At 32.7% G+C, this 22,583-nt stretch overlaps 1 protein-coding gene across 1 annotated transcript; it reads left to right on the plus strand.

Moving 5' to 3' along the window:
• The first annotated feature begins 20,115 nt into the window (after positions 1-20,115).
• On the plus strand, positions 20,116-20,709 carry LOC145050268 (uncharacterized). Its single transcript, XM_078998545.1, has one exon. The coding sequence runs from the start codon at positions 20,116-20,118 to the stop codon at positions 20,707-20,709; it is 594 nt and encodes a 197-aa protein (XP_078854671.1).
• The last annotated feature ends 1,874 nt before the right edge of the window (positions 20,710-22,583 follow it).

Below are 22,583 nucleotides of genomic sequence, written 5' to 3' on the forward strand. Positions count from 1 at the left end.
ATAGTTTTCATTTAAAGTTTCATTGTAAGGTAAAAGTTTTTCTGCATTTTATAAATAAATAAAATTTTGTTTTATTTTATTATATCTCCTTGTAATGGCATTTATGAAAAATTGATGTTTGTATGTTTCTAGCAATATTGAAAATATGAATTTGATTCTTTCTTTTGTGGTAGTGTCTAAATTTAGCAAATAAGGAAGGATTCTCATCACCCAAGTTTCAACTGGATAGGAACTTGGAATCATGCAAGTTGTATGGTATGATGAATGGAAATTTTCATATTTGTAAAATTAATAATAATTCCTTGTTCACATATATATGTGAGTCAAATGAAGGACTAAGGGATCGAGTACACATTCTTGTGCACTAGTCAAGTCCACCACAAAGATTGATAAGATTATTCGTCATAATTTACTAAAGTTTAGTAAATATGGTTATATTCTGAAACGTTGGAAAAGTTTCAATGTATGGCAGAACAAATGAGAAGAATCAAATTGGACAGAAAGATAAAAGTTTCTCCAATCTGGAAAGATGGAAGAGTACTTGAGTATCTCGTTATATGATTATCTTAGTGATTATGAAACTATATCACAATTGATTCTCTGAGGACATCTTAGTGCATTTGTTTGACTAAGAAGAGGAATCGTTATTTGTTGAATTTGTTTAATCAAATAGATGAATCATACTTCGTTACAAAATTGAATCTTAGAGTAACACTCCATGATCGAGCATTGAGTGACATAATTTTGAGAAGGTTTAAAACACTTATCAAGTGTAGAGTAAAATGTTTTCTACTCTTGTACATTTGAAATTGGTGATTTGTGATGTTTTGGATAAAACAAAGACCAACTAAGGCCAATTATGTGAAGTGTTTGTCTTGATAAGAATCCGCACTAACTCTTGAATATTTGTTTGTCAAGGAATAGTTCTTGACAAGAGAATCTTATATGTCAAGAGGTTAATGGGAGTCTTAGAGACCTTGAAATGTTTCAAGAACTAATCAAGAATAAAAACCTTTTATTTATCACTAGCACACGACTTGAGGTTTATAGCCTACCATGTTGACATATTCTTATTTATGTGCCCATTCCAGTTAAAAAGTTGACTATACATGTGAGTTCTATGAGTTCTCAATTGTTTGCATGACAACCTCGAAGCAATGGTAGGCCCTTGTGATGCCAGGTGGCAAGAAGTTAAGATTGAACAAGTTCAGTCCATACGAGTTTGGATTTGTCACTAACCTCCTCTTGTGGTTATGACAAATTCACATGGATAGGAACACATACACCATAAAATCTAAGTGTCATAAGGTTTCTCTCCGATTTATGAATATGATGGTGAGGAAATGCTTTCACTAGATAGATTTTAAGTAGATAGCAATTGTGATATTTGCATTCACAAAGTCGTTAGTGGAGTGTGTGTGGTTAACCGGAACACTAACATGGACTTGTGAGAAATAGCAAAGGTCTAAACAATTGAGAATATGATTACGACATCCCTTTTCATAGTTCTAAAAATTGTTTAGACACACATGTGATCTATCTAAGGAAAGGTGTATGTTTTTTTGATAAAGCCTTATCAAAGCATCTCGTATCAGAAACCTGAACTTTGGTAAAAAAGTCAATAAACTATTGATTACTAGAAGTCCAACTGATTTCTAGATACATGTAAAAGCTAGTGGGAGCATAAGTGTTATGTCAATTATTATCATGTTAGTGGGAGCATGACTATTATGTTTAGTATAGCAAATTAGCAATGTTAATTATAGAAAATAAAATGGTTTTAATTCGTGAAGTTGCGGGCGTTGAAAGTTGTTTGCTGTAATTAAGGGAGAGGAAAGTATACTTCATTTCAATTCTAAAAGCTTAGATTGAGATTTTAATCATCTTTAGTCAAGGATATATATATATATATATATATATATATATATATATATATATATATATATATATATATATATATATATATGAATTTTATGTTGGAATGGTTCAACATAAGGAAATTCTATATATATTGCGCTCTCAAAATTCGATTATGATTACAATATCCCTCTTCATAGTCGAATTATGAAAACGTGGCAAATAAAAAATATTGTAGCAAAAGATTGGTCTAGGATCATGTCTTTATGTGAGACATCGTGAATCGTGTCCCATATGCTTCGGGTATAGGATCGATTACATGTGCTATAATATTCATCCGTTCTAAATTTTCCAAATGCCTAGGGCATTAAGAGGGATAAAAGGACTAGAACCGGATATGACTAAAACGATTAAGCAATTGTCGAGGACAATTTGAGGTTTACCAAAGATTGGTTGCTCATGGGCAATTGGGAGTATAGTCTTAATTTTGAAAGGAACATATTGACATATTCTGAAAAGAGGCAACACTTGTTCTGAAGTGATAGTCAAAATGGGAATGTGGAAATGTTTCCATAGGAGGAAGATATTCATTAAATCTATGTAAGATTAGAAAAACTTAATGCAAGAAGGATGTTCAAAGGAATGTACTTTGAATTTGAGACTTCGTTTCCATGGAATTAATCTCTATTGGAATACTTTGTAATGTATGTTGACAAGTCTTTGTGCATAGTCATTACAAGATGATCAATGCATATAAGTTTAGAGTCTAACAGATTTCGGTAAGTGGTAGGAATTTGGAATTCTTACGTTTATGATAAGGATTTTGATTGTGAAATGAGAATCATTGGAATTATGTTCAATTGATTTATTCCACAAAGTAAGGATCAAAGACAAACATAGTATGCATACTTGGAGTATGGCGTAGTTATTGTTTAGACTAACATAGTGTGCATGCTCGGAGCATGGCATGACTATTGTTTCAGTTCAAGTATTAAGTTTATTATTTGAAACATTATACAATGAATAATGAAGTAATAAATATGGTGTTTAGATAAAAGGTGTTTTATTTACTCTCAAAGGTGCTTGGGGCCTTATATGATTAGTATTATTCTTGTGTTTTACTTTGCATGTTTTGACTTCCCGAACAACTACTTTTTTCAAACTCTCCACAGTCAGTCATATGTTGGAAGTAAGTATAAATCAAGATTGTCATGAATTGGGCTTGTAGATGTCTAAGATGTTAGACATAGCAAAAGTTGCAACAACATTCATGAGTACTCATAAGTTATGAGTATTGGATTCAACCCACATTCACTTTTATCACTTTTTGAATTTATTTCGAGTGATCGTGAGACGGTGATATCATATATGTCTTCAAACATAGAGATATGAGTTGTTGATTATGATTTGGTCGTGCATTGATTGTACGAAAACGTATCAGTAACTCGATGTTATAAAACGTGCTTTTGTGTATGATTCAACAAGTAGTTAGTACAAGCATATGAGTCAAAGTTTATCTGTTCCTTCTAGTCCTTGGAGGATTAGAAGGGATATTTGGGCCCCTCGATAATTTTGTTTTATCCTATGGGTCGGGCTCGGTTAGAACCAAATTGATGTGTTCAGTTTAGTTCTATGTCAAACAAATCGGAAATCAGGAAACAAACTGATGGGCGATAAGTACGACATTGTTCCATGTATTTGCCCGGCTGATATCTAGAACAGAGGATTATATGATCACTTATCTTAAATGGCGCATCAACTTAGTTCCGCGAGACTTTGAAAGAGCTACGATTGCTAGTCGGTTCTTCAAGTCATATCTATAGTTATTAGACTTATCAAGTGGGAGATTGTTGGATAATGTGTCTAAGTCCATAACTATATTTAGTATGTACTTGACCCGATTTGGCATGGTCCATTTGGGTTGCATGCCATCATAACAATTGGATAGAAAAAATGAGAAAACAACACTTATGGTTTGTTAATATATTATAAGTTCTAATATATTAATATGAAATCATATTATTTAATTAGTATTGATCAAGAGTTAATTTGGAATTAATTTTGTGATCAAAAGGAGACTAACTAAATATATGGGGATTTATTTGTATATCATCCATTCTTATGTAGTGGGCTTATGGTCCATGATTCAGTAGATTGGGCTAGGACACATTAGGTGCTCCATGGAGGTTAAAACCCATGGATCATGGGGGAAATGAAAAGTCATGCACATTAGGGTTTACATGGTGTAACCCTACATGTGACACATTATATAAAGAACCTCATGGTAAGCAAAATCAGGGACTAAGACAAGAACAAGGAGGGCTAGCCAATTTTGAGCGAAAGTGTTATTCTCTCAAGTTATTCCAAGAGTTGTGGTGTTGTGTGAAACATTTGAGGCATCACATTTGTAACCCTCATAGATCCGGCCTAGTCAATTTAGAGATAGTAGGGGTCGAAATTGACTTTTTGACAAAAGATTATTTAGAATAAATAATCTTAACCAAGTTGTACAATATGTCTCAAGGTTTCCGTACATATAAAGAGCGCCGAAATCCGAGTTATAACGAAGAAGTTATGGCCCGTCGAAGTTTTACGGCAAAACCGACACGACACCAGGAGATGTAAATAGTGAATTTACGATGGAGGACTTTGTAGCCTTAGAAATTAAAAATAAAATTTGTATTATATGTTAAACCGAGAACATGCAAAAAAAGAACGCCCAATTCTGACTTAGTATGAGGAAGTTATGAATTTTCTAAGATTTGGCATAGCAATGCACGACCAGAAACTATAATTTTAGATCGAGCGGTTTTTGGCCTATGCGACCTAAATGAGAATTGAAGATCTTATTAATAGGAACTCAACGGCAAAAAGACAGACAAAAACGGAGTTCGTATGAAGGAGTTACGAATTTTTCGTGGTCATTTAACAGTCTAATCTCCTCCTACTGTTAAATTTAAGATCGGTCGAGAATTAGCCGACGAAGTCAAAATGAAAGTTGTAGATCTTATTTTTACCTACGTGTGGATATAAGTAACGTCGATAACAGAGCTCATATGAGAATGTTATGAATTTTTGAAAAGCAGCTGATTTCCACCTTGTGTGCGATGCCACGTGTCAGCACCAGGTTGTGTCTGGGTGTCTCCAGCTGGCTCACGACGTGAGCATCATAAAAATCATGACGTGAGTGACCCTCCAACCCCCTATAAATAATAGGTGAAGCCCTCTTCATTCCTCACACCTCCCATCACTTCCATCTCTCTCTAGAACTTCTCTCTAGCCCTGAAACCATCCGAAAAGCCTAGGGAACCTCCCTAGCACGAGGCGGAAGCCCCGGAGTGCCCGAAGGCTCCAAGAAAAAGAGTCTTTCGGCTCGGGAACGCTGCTCCAGCGGAGCACGGTTTTGAGAAAAAACCGATGTAAGTGAGCTACGCCTAACCTATCTTTAGTATAGCTTATGTTTTAATATAGTAATGTTATTAGGACCTTATAATAAGTATTTGGACTATTATTATGAGTTATATAAGTTTTGTTATAATGTCTTTTTAAACACTTGCGGTATGAGGAATCTAGTTTGTAGGGCCGCTTGGGTTGCTGGATTCAGAAGTGTTATATGCCAAAATGATCCTGCCTTCCGGTGTTCCGTGTCTGGCCCCTGTCTGTACATAGTGAGTGAAGAGAACTGTTTAACGCTTATATAATAGTAATAATAATTAGACTAATAATTAGTCTCGTCGAGCATTAGACTAAACCCTAGTGGTAATGATACTAGCATCTATCAAAGGAGTTGTTTAAAGTAAACGAAGTGTCGTCCAAGTACCAAGTCACCACCTTTCAAGTGAGTGCCTGAAAGACGTGTTAAACAACATACCTGATTATATATGATAATTTAGGATAAAGAGTAAACCTAAATTGATTATGAGGAATATTGGGTAGTATTTTCTTACGAGTACAAGTGAGTTATACTCAGAAAATAGAACTTTAGTATATGTCATTGATTCGAGAGCATGGATTAGACATAGTCATTGTCCCTAGTCCGAGAGTATGGAATGGACATAGTCAACTGTCATTAATCCGGGAGTTTGGATTAAGACATAGTCAGTTGTCCTTAGTTCGGGAGTATGAATTAAGACATAGTCAGTTGTCCTCAATCCGGGCGTATAGATAGGACATAGTTATTCGTTGTTAATCCGGGAGAATGGATTTACACATAGACACTTGTCCCTAATCCGAGAGTATGGAATGGGCACAATTATTGATCCGAGAGCATGAATTAGATCCGAGAGTATGGGTTAAGTAAGAGGTAAAATTTAAGATCTGAGAGTATGGATAGTCTTGTTGTAAGGATTAACGGGGTAGGGTAAGAGTTGCTTATATATATATATATATATATATATATATATATATATATATATATATATATATATATATATATATATATATATATATATATATATATGGTGAAATTGTATATTTTGTGAGTTCTAAATTATATATATATATATATATATATATATATATATATATGTATGTATATATATATATATATGATATAACACATTGGGATTGAAATCCCTATGTACCCACCAGGTTTCCCAACCTGACCTACTCAGTTTATTTATATCACATGTGTTGATATGAAGTCACATTACATTGAGAGATTAAGGAGATATAAATCACTAGTGATAATGAATGTAAGTTTTGTTTATGCTTATGTATCTGTATTAACGATGACATCCCAAATGTTTTAAAATGAATAAAAATACTTTTCTTCAGAAATCCTTTGATAACGTATTTATCATGTTTTACCCGGAACAAATTCTGCAACATTTTTATTAAAAGAGGTACTCTGATTTTTATAAAGCATAAACAAAAAACAGTCTTTTCTGGCCATAAAAATGGGGATGTCACAACATTTGGAGTGCTCACAAGGTCTTAAGGAATCCAAGATACAAGAAAGGTATGTCATTCTACTAGTTTTGGTATTACAAGTACCCCATGCCATGCTAGTTAGGATGAGAACTTGGAAAAATCAAATTTGCATGAATATTAGAGAAAACATAGATCCAAGGTTTATAGGGTTGCATATATACCATAGGAGTTTTAGAATGCTCAATACCCGTCATGAACTTGGGGCCCAACTTTCCATGCTTCTTGAATCGGATGGCACATTTCCAAGGCGAGACCTACAGCAGTACAAAATCCTCGACCAGAAACTCAAGGTCCGACTGGCATCTATCGGTGTAGCTCTTCTAATGAATTTGTGTGATCTGAAGCCCATCGCACACATGTTGTACCAACTCAATAGTCTTGATTACCACTTCGGTACTCCCCATGACTCGCTGCCCGAATTCGCCCCAACAAATCGGGGTTCGATATTTCCTCCCATAAATAAAATCAATTGGAGGTCGGTCGATACTAACACGATGACTATTGTTGTAGGAGAAATTGGCCAAATGCATATATGTATCCAACTCCTACAAAAATCCAACACACTTGGTTGAAGCATATCCTCGAGCATCTAAATCATCTGCTCGCTTTGTCCGTCAGTATGGGGAGAATAAGTTGTACTAAAATGAAACTGAGTACCCAACTCCTTATGGAATTTACTTGAAAACCTGGAGGTGAAGCGAACATCTTACTCTGAAATCACTGAAACTAGTACCGTGTATCGCACAACCACCTCACGTATGTAGTAATTAGTCAACTTCTCCATAGAGATACTCGTCTGAGTTGGAATAAAATTTGCACACTTGGTAAATCGGTTCATGATGACCTAAATCAAATTCACCCCACACGTTGTCCTCGGTAACTTAGTGATAAAATATATAGTAATTTGTTCCAATTTTCACGTGGGGACATCTAATGGTTATAATTTCCCATGAGGTCTCTGATGTCCAACCTTGACTTTCCAGCAAGTCAAGCACCTCTCCATGTATCATGTCACATCCCGCTTCATTTAGGGCCAAGTGTAAGATCACGATACATCATCATCGCACCAGGATAAATCTAAAACTTCGATTTGTGAGCCTCCTCCATCAATACCCGCTTTGTACCTCCCAAATAAGGAACCCAGATCCTCCTATGCAAGGTCAGCAACTCATGACTGTCATAATCAAAATATAGGATCTGACCCACGATCCACTCACTCTTCCTGTGCTCCTCCTTTATAGCCTCGAGTTGTGCCTCGTGAATCTATTCCGACAGCGGGGTAACAACCATCAACCTCAAACAAAGATCTCGATTAGGTGCACAAGTCGCTTTGCAACTCAGTGCATCGACCACCTCATTGGCCTTCCCGGGGTGATACATAATCTTGTAATCATAGTCCTTCACTATATCAAGACACCTACATTGTTTCATTTTCAGATTTTGCTGATCCATCAAATTAATCAAACTTTTGTGATCCATGTAGATAGTAAAACGAACCTCAAAAAGGTAATGTCACCAAATACTAAGAGCGAAAACCATAGCTCCCAACTCCAAATCATGCGTTGGATAATTTGCCTCATGAGGCTTCAACTGCCTCAAAGCATCAGCAATTATGTGACCCTTTTGCATAAGCACTGCACCCAAACTCGTGATCTAAGCCACTGATGTTTGGAGTTAGGGTCGACAGTATTTGTTCAAGTTGCATCCTTTTCTTCCTCCCACATCTTATTTAACAACAACTCTGTTGATTCCATAAAAAACCCATAAATGAATTTTGATTTCGAGAAACCCACTAAAAAAAAGAATAAAATAGGCAACGAATGCTATTAGGTATGATTTTGATATGTTTAGGATCATTTTTAGGCTTATCCCTAGGCAATCTGATTGTTTGATTGTAGCCAACATTCTCACCAACAAGATGGCTCATGCTCTCTGACACTACGCCCTTCTTACCCTCTCGTATGTGTGATGTATGCATATATCTATATATCCTAAACTGTTTGTGCTTATGGAGATATTTTTATTAATATGGGCAATCAGAAACGAACAAACAATCACTGCCACTTTGTTCAAAACTCTTAATAGGAATAATTCCAGATGATAGATTTTAGTTGTGCTACATGAATCCTTGTATTTTTAAATTATTATGGTTGATTAACTCTCATAAAAAAAATTTCTCCATATTTTTCGAAGTCCATATGTTTTCTTGTATCTGCTAGTGGTTAATGAGTTTTAATCATAAGTACATTTCTTTGAACCTATTGTGATCAACATACATAAACAATAATTTTTTACTTTGGTCGTTATTTTGGTAGTTAGAATTTAAATTAAAATACGATGTGTAATTCTTCTTTTGTTTGATTTTTAAATTTATTCACAGAGTACACATTGTTTTGACATTTAGTTGATTTAGGAATATGATGAAAATAATGTTTGAACAAATATATGTAGGTTGGTATTTTTGTTCGGGTTGGTAATTCGGTTTCACAGTGTTGCTTTGGTTGAACTGGTATGTACATGGATCAAAGGATAATAATCAATTTTTATTACAGTCGGTTCTAATTAGTAACTAGTAAAGCTTCCCCGCTTTGCGGGTGTTGGAAGTCATCGGTTGAATGCAAAAGAATCAAGTTCCTTAATTGTTTTTCCTTAAATAAAAGAAATAGTCAACATGGTGAAGTAATGAAACGGCATGAAATGGTCCCCAACACTAAGAGTGAGATTTTGCCTATGCATACTACTACTTCTGTATCCAAATATGACATGTACTTTCTTCACCCTTGTCGGCAACTACCCTTGTATCACAAGAGGAGACACCAAACGAAATTAGACCTGCAACAAATAAAGGTAAAACGAAACCCATAAGCAAAATGCAAAATCTCACCATGATAGTAGACTAAGAATCCATTTCTCCATACAACATTCTGAAAGAAATCATACACTGATAGTAAAAAAAAACCGAGTAAAAGAAGTCCCAAAAAACAAAGACGACCACAAAATAATTGAAATTATTGTTTCAACTTCCAACTCTTTGTAATCCATCCAATTCATAATTTTTTTACGCCAGCATGTACGATTGATCAATCAGAGGGATTGAATCTATAACCATGAACCGAATGAACCAAATTACAGGAATAAAAATGCAAGTGAATAGAAATACAAAGAAGGGAAAATAGACAAAACATTTCAAAGTAATATGCCCAGAAGTTCCTTACATATGAATGATAGGCTCTAAAGGTTTGCCAATATAACATCCTAACCCTTTGAAGATCTCGCCAACTGTATTTGTCAACCCGAAGTCATACAATCAAAGTCAAAGGTTAAAAATAAATGTGAGAAACAACAAATTTAATAATGAAAAGCTGAAAGTACCATACTATAAAAGAAAGTTACAATTTTTTCTGAAACATTACCGTCTAGTACGTGTCTATTCAGTAGCACAATTTTGAACGTTGAGTTGTCGTTTGTAATAACTATGAATAGGAGGAAATGACTGCTAACCCATTTGACGTAATTTTGGCCTAATAATTTTTATTTTCCTTATTTACTCATTATAGATAAAATATAAATAAAATCGACTCATTCATATACAAATTAACCATAAAGGCAAACCCTGCCTATTATTTACTGCATTTATATCCTAAAAGTAGAAAAGTCACCAAATGACAATGTAAAAAACATGAAAAAATAGGTCCAACTTCAAAGTACATTGTTATTTAGGGCATTTTATTCTTAAAATGGAAAATGCACCTAATAACAATGTAGTTAGGTTTTTGATGAAAAAAGTCAAAAGAAAAATACAAAAAACCAGGGGGAAAAAAGTGAAAATTCAAAGTATGTTGCTATTTACTGCATTTGCCACCAAAACTTCAATACAAATGCTTCATGTCACATGCAATGTTCAAATAACTAATTATTAAAAATGATTTGTTGCAATTAGAGGTCTATAACAAACAAAAAGAGCAATACGGGACGCCAAAGAAACACATCAATACTATATAAACCTGAATGAATGACTATTTTACCCTTCAGCCTATTGAATACATACAAATAACACAAAATAAACATATACTCAATAATCATTATGAAATTAAACCCAAAATATCAAAGATCTTTAAACCCAAAATTTGAATCTAAGATGTAAAAAAGACATAAATAACCCTGAACCACCTTATCGTCGCCACAATGTCGGGCTTGGTTGTCAAAGTTTCCAGATGCCCAACTGACAGCCAGCAACGTTCAGCCTCCGGGTAACCATATTTGCCCGTTTTGCCTAATAAAAACAGGACATTCAACATCAGACACTAACAAATGGAATGAAGTAATCTATATACATATATAAAGATTGAACATGAATCTTGGTTTAAGGTTGATTTGATACATATACTAAAAATAAAAGATTAAAGATTTACAAAGAAACTATACCTCCTTCACAAGATCACTAACAGCAGGGACACCCAGACAACCAACTAACTGCAATCCACATCAGGTAAGACTTTCTTTCTTTCAAAAGCGATAATACCTCAAGATCTATTTCAAACAAACTGACTCATGATTTGGATTCATAAGATCTATATCAGATATTTGATATATACTCAAATACTTTGTAGTTGCATGGATAGGAGGAAGTATTAATTGAGAAAAAAGTTGATACCAGACCTCAACTATTGTCAACAGCTAAACTGGATGTCTTTCAGTTAAAAGTCAAGGCTGATATTGGTTTACTTGCACCTGGAACTTCGGTTCCTTCGGTATCTTCCACCTAAGGACACATGTTTTTAATCAAACCCTAATCAAAATGTTGAATGATTTATGACATTCTTAACCATACACATGGTACTAACCTGCAACTCAAGTGTAAAAATCAGGGAGGAAACTGGAAATGTGGTATTCCATACTATAACAGAGCCATCCTTATACCCTGCAATATATATCCTCTCAACTCCAATATTTTCATCTGAAGATAGTTGAGTTTGAAAGCCACCATTCATAGGCCACTTTCCACTCTCTGGAGTCTTAGGTGATGCTAATTCACTTTTCGCACCCAAAATTGTTTGCAAACATGAAATTAATAAAAACAAAAGTTAGCACAAAAAAATATACAATCCTAGTAGTTATTTATCTACAAATGACAACTCATTGAGAACTAATTGAAAATCCCCATCTTTAGGTATAGAAATGAACATCCAATCTCTTGTATACAAACATTGACCATTTGATCTCATGCCACATAACGAAGAAAAAACCAAAATGTTAAAATTGTCTATTATCAATATTATGGGTAAAAATTAAAGCGTAGAGGTTAAGTACGTTGCTATTTCTCACAATATAAAAACGAAAGAAAAAAATCAAAGGGGAGGTGGACAATCTACCGGTAATAAACAATTGCATTAAAATAAGGAAAGTGAATTTTTTTTTTACTGTATTGAAATACGTTATTAGGATTGGGCTAAACTGGTGTTGATAAATACATGATATATAACAATGTAATTTTGTTGGGTTGTTCATTTTTGAATCATACGGGCAACTTTTTTTTTTTGCTTATCACTTTGAAAAATGAGATTTTTTTTCTATTTGAAATAATGTCGATGACAAATGTGTAATGTATGTGTTTAAATGCAGCGAATATGAAAATGTTGAAATAAAAAAGCAAAGATTATTGAAAATATTGAAAAAAAAAAGCAAAGAGTTTGCATTTCCTTACCACATTCTAACATCATCTAATATATGGCATACTTACAAAATGTATGTAGCAACAGTAGAAATGTCAAGAGCAGAAATATTGTTGCAGTTTGTCCGGTTCTTCATTGTCAGACGTAAACGACAAAATACATGATTTTATTAAATGTGAATATATAGAGTCAAATTATATATAATAAGTTTTTAAATAAAAATATCCATTGCATCAAATGGAAGAAGAGGAATAGAGGATGCTCACCATTGGAGTTTTCTCTTCTCTACAAATTAAAGGCTCGTATGTGTCAATCAGAACTGTAAAAAAAAGCTTACTGAAATGAATAATGGTATAATAATAAAAAATGACCATATTTTATAAATATAATCACTTTTATCAAAATGTTAAATATAAAAGATGATAGCAACACTCACATCCGCCTCGAGAATTGGCAAATGTTTTTCGTGGCCTTGCCATTTGTTTCTGCATTCAGTAAAATAAGTTATATATATATATATATATATATATATATATATATATATATATATATATATATATATATATATATATATATGAGATTGAATAGTTGTAATAATAACTAAAAGTATATTAAAAAAAAACTAAAAACTTTAACCTTTAGTATAGACTCTTCTTTCCACATCTCAATTCCCCTAAAAAAAGACCTTGAAGATGTTCATGTCAACAAATATTGGGAAAATTTTAATCATTGGAAAAAAAATTATTGGTCTTCAAGTCAATGAACAAATCCACATCACATATGTGACATCTACTTGTATAAATTAATAATTTAATACCTAAACATCATATAAAATACATTGGTCTAAACCTACTTGACAATAACATATAGATAAACACTCGTAGTTTTTATTAATCTTAGTTAAGCAATAATGCAACTCTAAACCTAAAAAAAATTGAAGATTAAATTGAAGATGTATATATAACAGGATGATGATGAGAAAAATGATGAGTCAATAGGGAAAAACGACACTAAGAAAACAATAGGGCTAAATCATAGTCCAAAATTGGTACTTCCCTGTAAGGATGTTGTACTCTTAGATTGTACCAAAACGATGATGCAGATGCTCCCATTATCATACCTGAAACATGAATTATTAAGATTCTTCTATAAAATTAATTAGAATTTCAGAAGATTTCAATCAATCTAATCTTGATCACAGTTCAGATTTGAATTCAGAGCATACACTTGGAAAGAGCATACAATTAATTCTAGTTAAGCAATAATACCGTACTTATTCCGCTTTTCCTGATCAACTTGGAATTCTTTGAAACCTACAAACAGAAAAAAGGAAAATCAAATGACAAATTTTAAGCCATATTTATTTAAATCAAAAGAAGCAGAAGAAAATTGACTGAAAGAAGGAGGGTTAGGGTTAAATAGCCATATCTGGTTGATAAATTGGTAACAAACAAAAAGGAAAAGAAAAAAATCAGTTGTACTTATCCCCAAATCGGAAATAGTTAGTGAAGATGGACACGTAAATAAAACTCAAATCGAAACAAAATCGCTTCTTCTCGTTCACACATGTAGTAGGTAAAACACTCCAGTCGTGCATGTAATTGGATGCCTCTGATAGCCACCAGATGGACGACCCCGCTGCACTTTTCGGTGATCGGCAGATGTTTGATCGATTTGGGGTTTTTGGGTCGCTTAAGCTTCGATTTGATTTCTTCTACAACGCGATTGTAGATCATTTGATGAGGATGTGGTGGAGCTTGTGTGGGAAACTCAAAGACACTGAAGATGGCGGTGGTGGTCAAAGCGGATCTAGAGATGGTTGTGGTGGCGGCGACCGGTGTGGTGCTTTTAGGGCTTGTGGGGGCCGACGAATCTGAAACCCACTTTCTAGGGTAGGAGTTGTTGGAGGTAAGAAGAAAAAGAGACGGTCGTTAATGGAGATTTCTTAAGCGGAGGAAGGAGGTGGTATGAGGCAGTGGGTTTCTAGCGCTAGTAGAGTATACCGAGGAATAAAGAGAGTTCGACACATAAACATCAAATACAGAAAGCGAAACCTGATTGGTCGATAAAAAGGTGAAGCAAATCCAAAACGACACGTGTATACAAAGGAATTTACAAAATGACATAAAATGACCTTTAAAAAAAACTACCTACAATTCAACCATATATATATATATATATATATATATATATATATATATATATATATATATATATATATAGATGAAGGGCCAATTATGCCAAACCTTAGCCACTTTACTGTAGCTAAGGTTGGATAATTTTAATATATAGTATAATTTGTTGAAAAGAAACAATGGCAACAGTAGCTCTATTGAATGGTATGTAAATGTGATTTATTCATTTATGATGATATTGAAATTTTATATATCTACTTAATATTTTATTCATTTACAATTACAATTGTATTTATATATTATTACAAATATGCAAGCTTTTTATATATATTTTATGTTATATTCATCTATGGTTATGATTATAATTGGATTTTATTTTACATCTTTACTTTTATGTTTTATGCATTCATGATTACATTAGCATGTGTATAACCTAGTTATTTATGTAATGTGTTTTATTTATTTATGATAATAAAAAAACGTTCTATTCATTAAAGATTACAATAGTATTCATGTATTATTTCATGCAAGTATACTCAAATTAATAAGATAATGTGTTTTATTTATTTAAGTTTATAATTGTATTTCATTTTTTTATCCCTTAATTTTTTGTTATTCATTTATGAAATATTGGTATAATTTAATTATTTATGTAATGTGTTTTATTCACTTGTGATTACCATTCTAATGAATTTTTTATAGCTAATTTGTGTTTTATTGATTTAGTATTACAAATGTATTTATATAAATAAATTAAATTACCTCCTACTTTTTATTCCTACAATTATTCCTGCCCACTAAAATTATGACAAATCATCATTCAATTTAAATTTATTTGATATATATTCTAATATAGTCTTAATGAGTTATTTAAAAAAATATCAAATTATGACACTTGTCATAATTTTATTAGGTAGGAACATTTGTAGGCATAAAATGTAGGAAACAATTTAATTTCTCATTTATATATGATTGGAAATGTGTTGTATTAATATATATATATATATATATATATATATATATATATATATATATATATATATATATCTATATATATATATATATATATATATATATATATATATATATACTAATATTCCAAAGAAAATATTTTTAATATTTCATCGATAAAAATTAAAGAAAAAACGTTTCTTCTTAAAAAAAATTAATGTTAATTGATAGTTTTATAATTTTTGGTTAATTAAAATAATAGAATCATTACTTTATAAATACTATCTATAATTTTGGAAACTCAAAGTTACACTAAAATACATTAATATTCATAGTAAATTATATTGTAAATTTCCTATTATGTTCTTAACTAATGATTGGTCCAGAATCATTACCAAGTTCTCAATATAACCTTTCGCGATATATATATATATATATATATATATATATATATATATATATATATATATATATATATATATATATATATATATATATATATATATAAAGTTTTTTCAAGTGACATTTCATTCGGTTAGAATACGATTAAGGGTTTTGTTAATGTTGATATTGTTGTTGTATATAAACAACACTTTACATATTACCTATATGCACATCATAAAATATACACATGCACATTTGAGTTTGTGCATAAATAAATATTTATTTTAACTTTTTTTAGATTCTTTTCTTAAACACGTCTTAATTGGATAAAAGGACGCAATAAAAGATGGTTTGGTGAAAGAAAAACGATTTTTCAAGTGTTATATATATATATATATATATATATATATATATATATATATATATATATATATATATATATATATATATATATATATAGAGAGAGAGAGAGAGAGAGAGAGAGAGAGAGAGTTTAAATCGAGAACAACAGAAAGTTTGAAAACACAAGAAAAAATATAATGCCTTCAAAAATTAAAATCAAAATCTATTATCAGATGAGTTATTTCGTTACTTGTGGGAGGAATATGTAAATTATAAGATCAGTTAAGGGCATATATGTCTACTTGATTTTATAAATTTCCTCAATACGTACTGATTATTTGCATATATCAACCAAAATTTCCTTCCTCTCTTTATAAAATTATCAATTGACGTTAAAATTTTTAAAGAAAAAACATTTTTTTTTATTTTTATCAGTTAAATATTAAAACTATTAACTTTGGAATATATATATATATATATATATATATATACAATGTAATTGTCCAATGTTCTTACAATTTAACTTCTAACTTGATTTATTTCCAAGATTTTTATAAATTTTACATTTATCTTCCTCTTACATAATTTTCATTTTCAACTATAATATATATAGCCTAGTATGTGTTCGTCAAAAAGATGTGATTTAAGACGAAAATAATAGTGAAATTTCGAAAATCTTGAATGTAAATCAATTTAGGGTTGGAGTTTAAGAACATTATAATGAATATATCAAACAAAGCGACATATTAATGTGGTTTGGGTAGCTAAACTTACATACCGTTAAGGGTATATTCACTTTTCACACACAGAGACACACACAAACGACGGGTGAGAATAGTTTTTTTAGAAATTAGTTTTTAGAGATTATTAGTTCTTTTGCGATAATGGTGGATTTTTTACGTTGTTAACAATGTACAAATGCTCAAGAGATGTGGGGTTACTAATATGTGATAAAAGTAAATGAAGGTAGTATCGTTCCCTTCAACGAGATCAGAATAAACCAAAGGACTTTGCATTAATCCTTCTTTTCAAGGATTCGAATGACTTGAGCTCGGATTCCACGTAATTTTTATTTTGAAAAATCTTTGTATGTATGTTGTCTCGTACTAATATCTTCTTTATTTTTCATGAAAAAAACAATCCAATTATTAATTTTTATAAAAAAATTTATGCAACATATGCATATTAATTATATCGTTTGTTTTTCATCAACACAATGCTTAAAAAGGAAAAACCAATCGATGTATATTTATAATTATTGCAATTAGCACCTAAATAGGCTAAATACAATAAAATAATAATAATAATAATAATAATAATAATAATAATAATAATGTACGTTTGATAGTTTACATATGTTGAAAATGATAAATGGTGGTTTACACCTTTACCTTTTGCTTTTTAAACTTAGACAATCCTTTCTTTTTTTAAATTTCAGCCAAAGAAATTATAAAAAATTAAATATTCGTTTTTCACATTCAGCCTAAGTAATTAGAAAAAGTTGGGTATCGGTCTTCTATTGCTCTTACTAAACATTAAAAAAATCTATGTTTAAACCAAGTTGTGTATCGATCTTCTATTGCTCTTACTAAACAACCCTTTCTTTTGTTCCTATTATATATTCACTCTTATTATATATAATTGTAGTAACATAAAATTTTCGAAATCTTGTATTAGATTTGATATATCTAAGTTAAAAAGTTTTCAAATAAGATAAATATGTTGTCATATGATAGTGTATAGTTTTTGTAGTATTAGAATCAAAAAATCACCATTAAAATCACCTTAAAACCGAGAACAAACCATCAAAAACCACCAGCAAGTTCAAACCAAAAGAAAAATGTCATGTGATTGTTGTTTTCCATTAATTAGTGTTTACCGGCAGCAGCAGAACCCATCATTGTTAAGACTTAGACAACTCCGATGGAAAACTCAAACCAAGAATACCTATAGTTGTAAATGATATCATTACTCTAGAAAATTTTCAACATCAACAACAACACCCAAGCAGATCAAGAAAGGGCCTCAGACCTAACACCCAAGCAGATCAAGAAAGGGCCTCAGACCTAACATCCAACCATCCGGTAACAAAATACTCCATGTAATGGAATCTCAAATTCCAATTCTACATCACACTTGACATCAACAACAAAAAATAGTAAAATTAGACGACAATTAAGTCAATAAACAATAACAATAAAAAAACATTAATCCTACATCAGATCCGACTCTTTTACTTGAGTTCCTAGATTAATCTAGCAGTTTCTCCTTAAAAATAAGAAAACCCAACAGCCCCTCTTTGTATTTCAAACGCCTCTAAACACAAAAAACCAAGGTTAGCACTAATTATGTTGTAGAATGTCCCTTTTTCTTAAACAACAACAACCTAAATAAAATATTTATAAGGAATACATGCATGCTCTGTTTATTATGCTTTTTAATGATAACTAATGTCACATTAACATATTTTTCATGTTTATTCAATTATCTTTGGATTTTAGCTAATGCTATTTCATTATATAGGTTTTCGTAGAAATTTATTCTCTAACCTCCCTTACATCAGCCAACTAAATACATATCAAAATAGCATCAAGCCAAAAAAGAAAATCCGAAAGCAAAGAGAATTAAATCTATGGAATGGTAAGGATTTGGACTTTTCATGATAAAAACAGAAATGATAGAAGTACCACACAAATCAATAAAAACATCTATGGAAGTACATAACCTTCACTTCAAGAAACAAATCATTGAAAGTAGGATGCTATAATAAACAAATCCATGAATGTAGATTGGTATTTTTACATTTAACCCTAACCCAAATTTCACATGTGGCTGTATGTGATGAAGAAGAACTTGAATCAAAGAAAACAATTACAACTAATCCGATCTATTGAAATGGAAAGGGAAGTAAATACAAATTAGTAACAGAAAACAAAATCTTTAGAAAACATGTGAACATTACTTACATTCCTCATCACCAAACTTCTACTACGCAAGTTCACACTGCCACATGGTTGAATTTGTTTCAAAAACCACTGGAACAAAGTAAAATTCACAAACACATATATTTAGAGTTAAACACACACACACATACACACACATAATCGAGACTATGTCTCACATAAATAGTTATATACAGTTAGAACGAATGAAGAAAATTAATATGGAAGAAAAGTGTCAGCCTAATAAGATTTTGGGCTTTATTTTGTATTGGGTTTTATGATTGGGCCTTTTCGCTAGGAAACCCTAATTAGCTTGTCTATATATTATGTCTTTCCTTTTCATTGTATTTGTATTTCTCTTTGATAATAATATGAAACCCTAGCCGTTATTGTATTTCACTTGGTAGTTTACATGGTATCAGAGCTCGGTTGATTATCTGTAGTTTTTCGTTTATTTGGGGGTGAGTACTATTCATCGGCACTGTTCATCGGAGTTAATGTTCATCGATACTGTTCACAGCGATTACTGTTCATTGGAGTTGCTATTCATCGTGATTATTGTTCATCGGTGTTACTGTTCACCGCCGATAATGTTCATCGATGTTACTATTCACTCGACGTCTACTGTTCATCACGAGTATTGTTCACGGGTACTGTTCATCACGATACTGTTCACGGTTACTGTTCATCCACTATTCATCGATACTGTTCACGTGCACTTTTCATTGTCACCATTTGCAATTTTGGGGTATACATTTTTTGCTCGTTTCTGTATTTGGTTTGGTTTGATTTGTTCGTTTGTCGGTTTTGAGGGTTTCGTTTTCGTCTAGCTTTGTTGATTTCGAGATCTTAATCGTTTTTTGCTGCTACTCGTATTTACTATTTGACTGATATTGAAATATGGCCCCAAGAGATGATTCTCTTCAGTCCATTATTATTCAACTTGATGACAAAAACTATGCCTATTGGAGTTATGTTATGAAAAATTTCTTGCGGGGCAAGACTATGTGGGGGGTTGTTACAAGTGACAAGAAGAAACCAACAGACGAGAAGGCCACTAATTATGAAACCTTACTGGATTCATGGGAGACTGATAACTCCAAGATCATTACTTGGATTAATAATTATGTCATCAAGTCTATTGGTACTCAGTTGGCGAAGTATGACATGACAAAGGAGGTTTGGGATCACTTGGCTAGGTTGTATACTCAGTCTAACTTTGCAAAGCAGTATCAATTAGAGTTTGATATTCAAGCCCTCCAACAGAACAATCTCAGTGTTCAAGAATTTTATGTAAATATGTCGGATTTGTGGGATCATTTAGCTCTTATAGAACCTGATGTGTTGAAGGCTTTTAAGCCTTATATTGATAGAAGGGAAGAGCAACATTTGGTTCAGTTCTTGATGGCATTACGTTCAGATTTGAAGGTTTGCGTGGATCAATCTTGCATCATACACCTCTTCCCACTTTTCATTCGGTTGTTCACGAGTTGATTGCTAAAGAAACTCGTATCAAGTCCCATGCTGACAAAGCTCCCAAGACAGCCGCTCCTGCTGTCTTTGCTGTTGCACAACGACCCCAATCTTCAAACCAAAATCATCCCAGAGTTGCATTTGATGAGTGTGCTTTCTATAAGAAGAAGAACCATTGGAAGGCAAATTGTCCTTTGCTGACAAGCAAGGGAAATCAGCAGCAACAACAAACAAGATCACCAGCACACTCTTAGTCTTCACAGCAGAACAAGTCTTCTGGACAGTCATGTCCCTCTTTTTCATCTTTTAGGCCACCACAGTACGCTGCTGCTACACCTTTAGTTGAGAATGAAACAGATTTCACACCACCATCAACCTTGGATCCACAGATTGTTGATCAGTTCAGACAGTTCTTAGCTACCAATCCAACTGCCATGTCAGCTTTCATGTCTCATTCAGGTCTGTCTTGATCCAACACATAAGGTATTCCTTCATCCTTGTGGATATTGGATTCTGGTGCGTCTCATCACATGTCACCACATTTTTCATCTTTTGCTTCATTATCTTCTCGTACACCTGTCTCTGTTATGTCTGCTAGTGCTATACCCATGTCAGTAGAGGGTGTTGGTTCTATTGTCACTCCTTATATATCTTTCACAGATGTGTATTACATTCCTACACTTGCTTTGAATCTTACATCGGTCAGTCAGTTGTGTAAATCTGGTTGTTGGGTCTTCTTTTCTGATTCATTCTGCTGTGTACATGACATCCGGTCTCAGAGGGTGATTGGGATAGGTCGTAGACTTGGGGAGCTTTATGTCTTGGAGCAACTACATGTTGCTGATGTTGCTGCATCTAGTGTCGATTTGTCGTCTTTTCGTTTAAACCCTTCATTGTCTCCTTTTTATCTTTGGCATTCTCGTTTGGGACATGTTTCAGCGTCTCGTTTACAGTTTTTGGTTTCCACTGGTGTGTTAGGCTCTTTGAAATTTGATGATATTTCTGATTGTTGTGGTTGTAAACTGGGAAAATTTTCTGCTTTACCGTTTAATAAAAGTGTCACTCGTTCTGTTGCTCCTTTTGATATTGTGCATTCTGATGTGTGGGGTCCCTCTTCGATAACCTTCAAGTCAGGAGCTAACTATTATGTTTCATTTATTGATGATTACACTCGTTATACATGGGTTTATTTTATGAAGCGCAAGTCTGACTTTTTCACCATATATAGTGAATTCAGAGCTATTGTCAAGACTCAACACTCTTCTATCATAAAATGTTTTCGGTGTGATCTGGGAGGAGAATTTACCTCCAATGATTTTAAACAATTATTGACATCTAATGGCACTATACATCAATCATCTTGTATAGACATTCCTCAGTAGAATGGTGTTGTAGAAAGAAAACATCGACATCTCCTAGAAACTGCTAGATCCTTACTACTCTCTACTCAGGTTCCCAATATGTTTTGGGGAGAAGTTGTTCATACTGCTACTTATGTTATTAATCACATTCCTACTGCGTACACTTCGGGGAAGTCTCCTTATGAAATGTTGTTTGGACAACTCCCAGATTATTCTTCATTACGAGTGTTTGGGTGTACATGTTTTGTCTTGAAGCCTCATGTAGAGAGAGATAAGTTGTCTTCAAAATCAGCTCTTTGTGTTTTTCTGGGATATGGTATTGGTTAGAAAGGTTATCGTTGCTATGATCCTTCAAATCAGAAACTGTATGTATCTCGCAATGTCACCTTTTTGGAGCATATTCCATTCTATAGCATTCCTGTTCAGTCTCATGATGAAACCCGAGAGGAGCTCCGTACTATTGATCCGTTTAACATTGACATTGATGATCCACCACATGTCACTAATCCACCACTTGCTGCTGATCCACCACAT

This window comes from Lactuca serriola, chromosome 5, assembly GCF_051521515.1.
Source record: "Lactuca serriola cultivar US96UC23 chromosome 5, Lser_US96UC23_V15, whole genome shotgun sequence".
Lineage (NCBI taxonomy): Eukaryota > Viridiplantae > Streptophyta > Magnoliopsida > Asterales > Asteraceae > Lactuca > Lactuca serriola.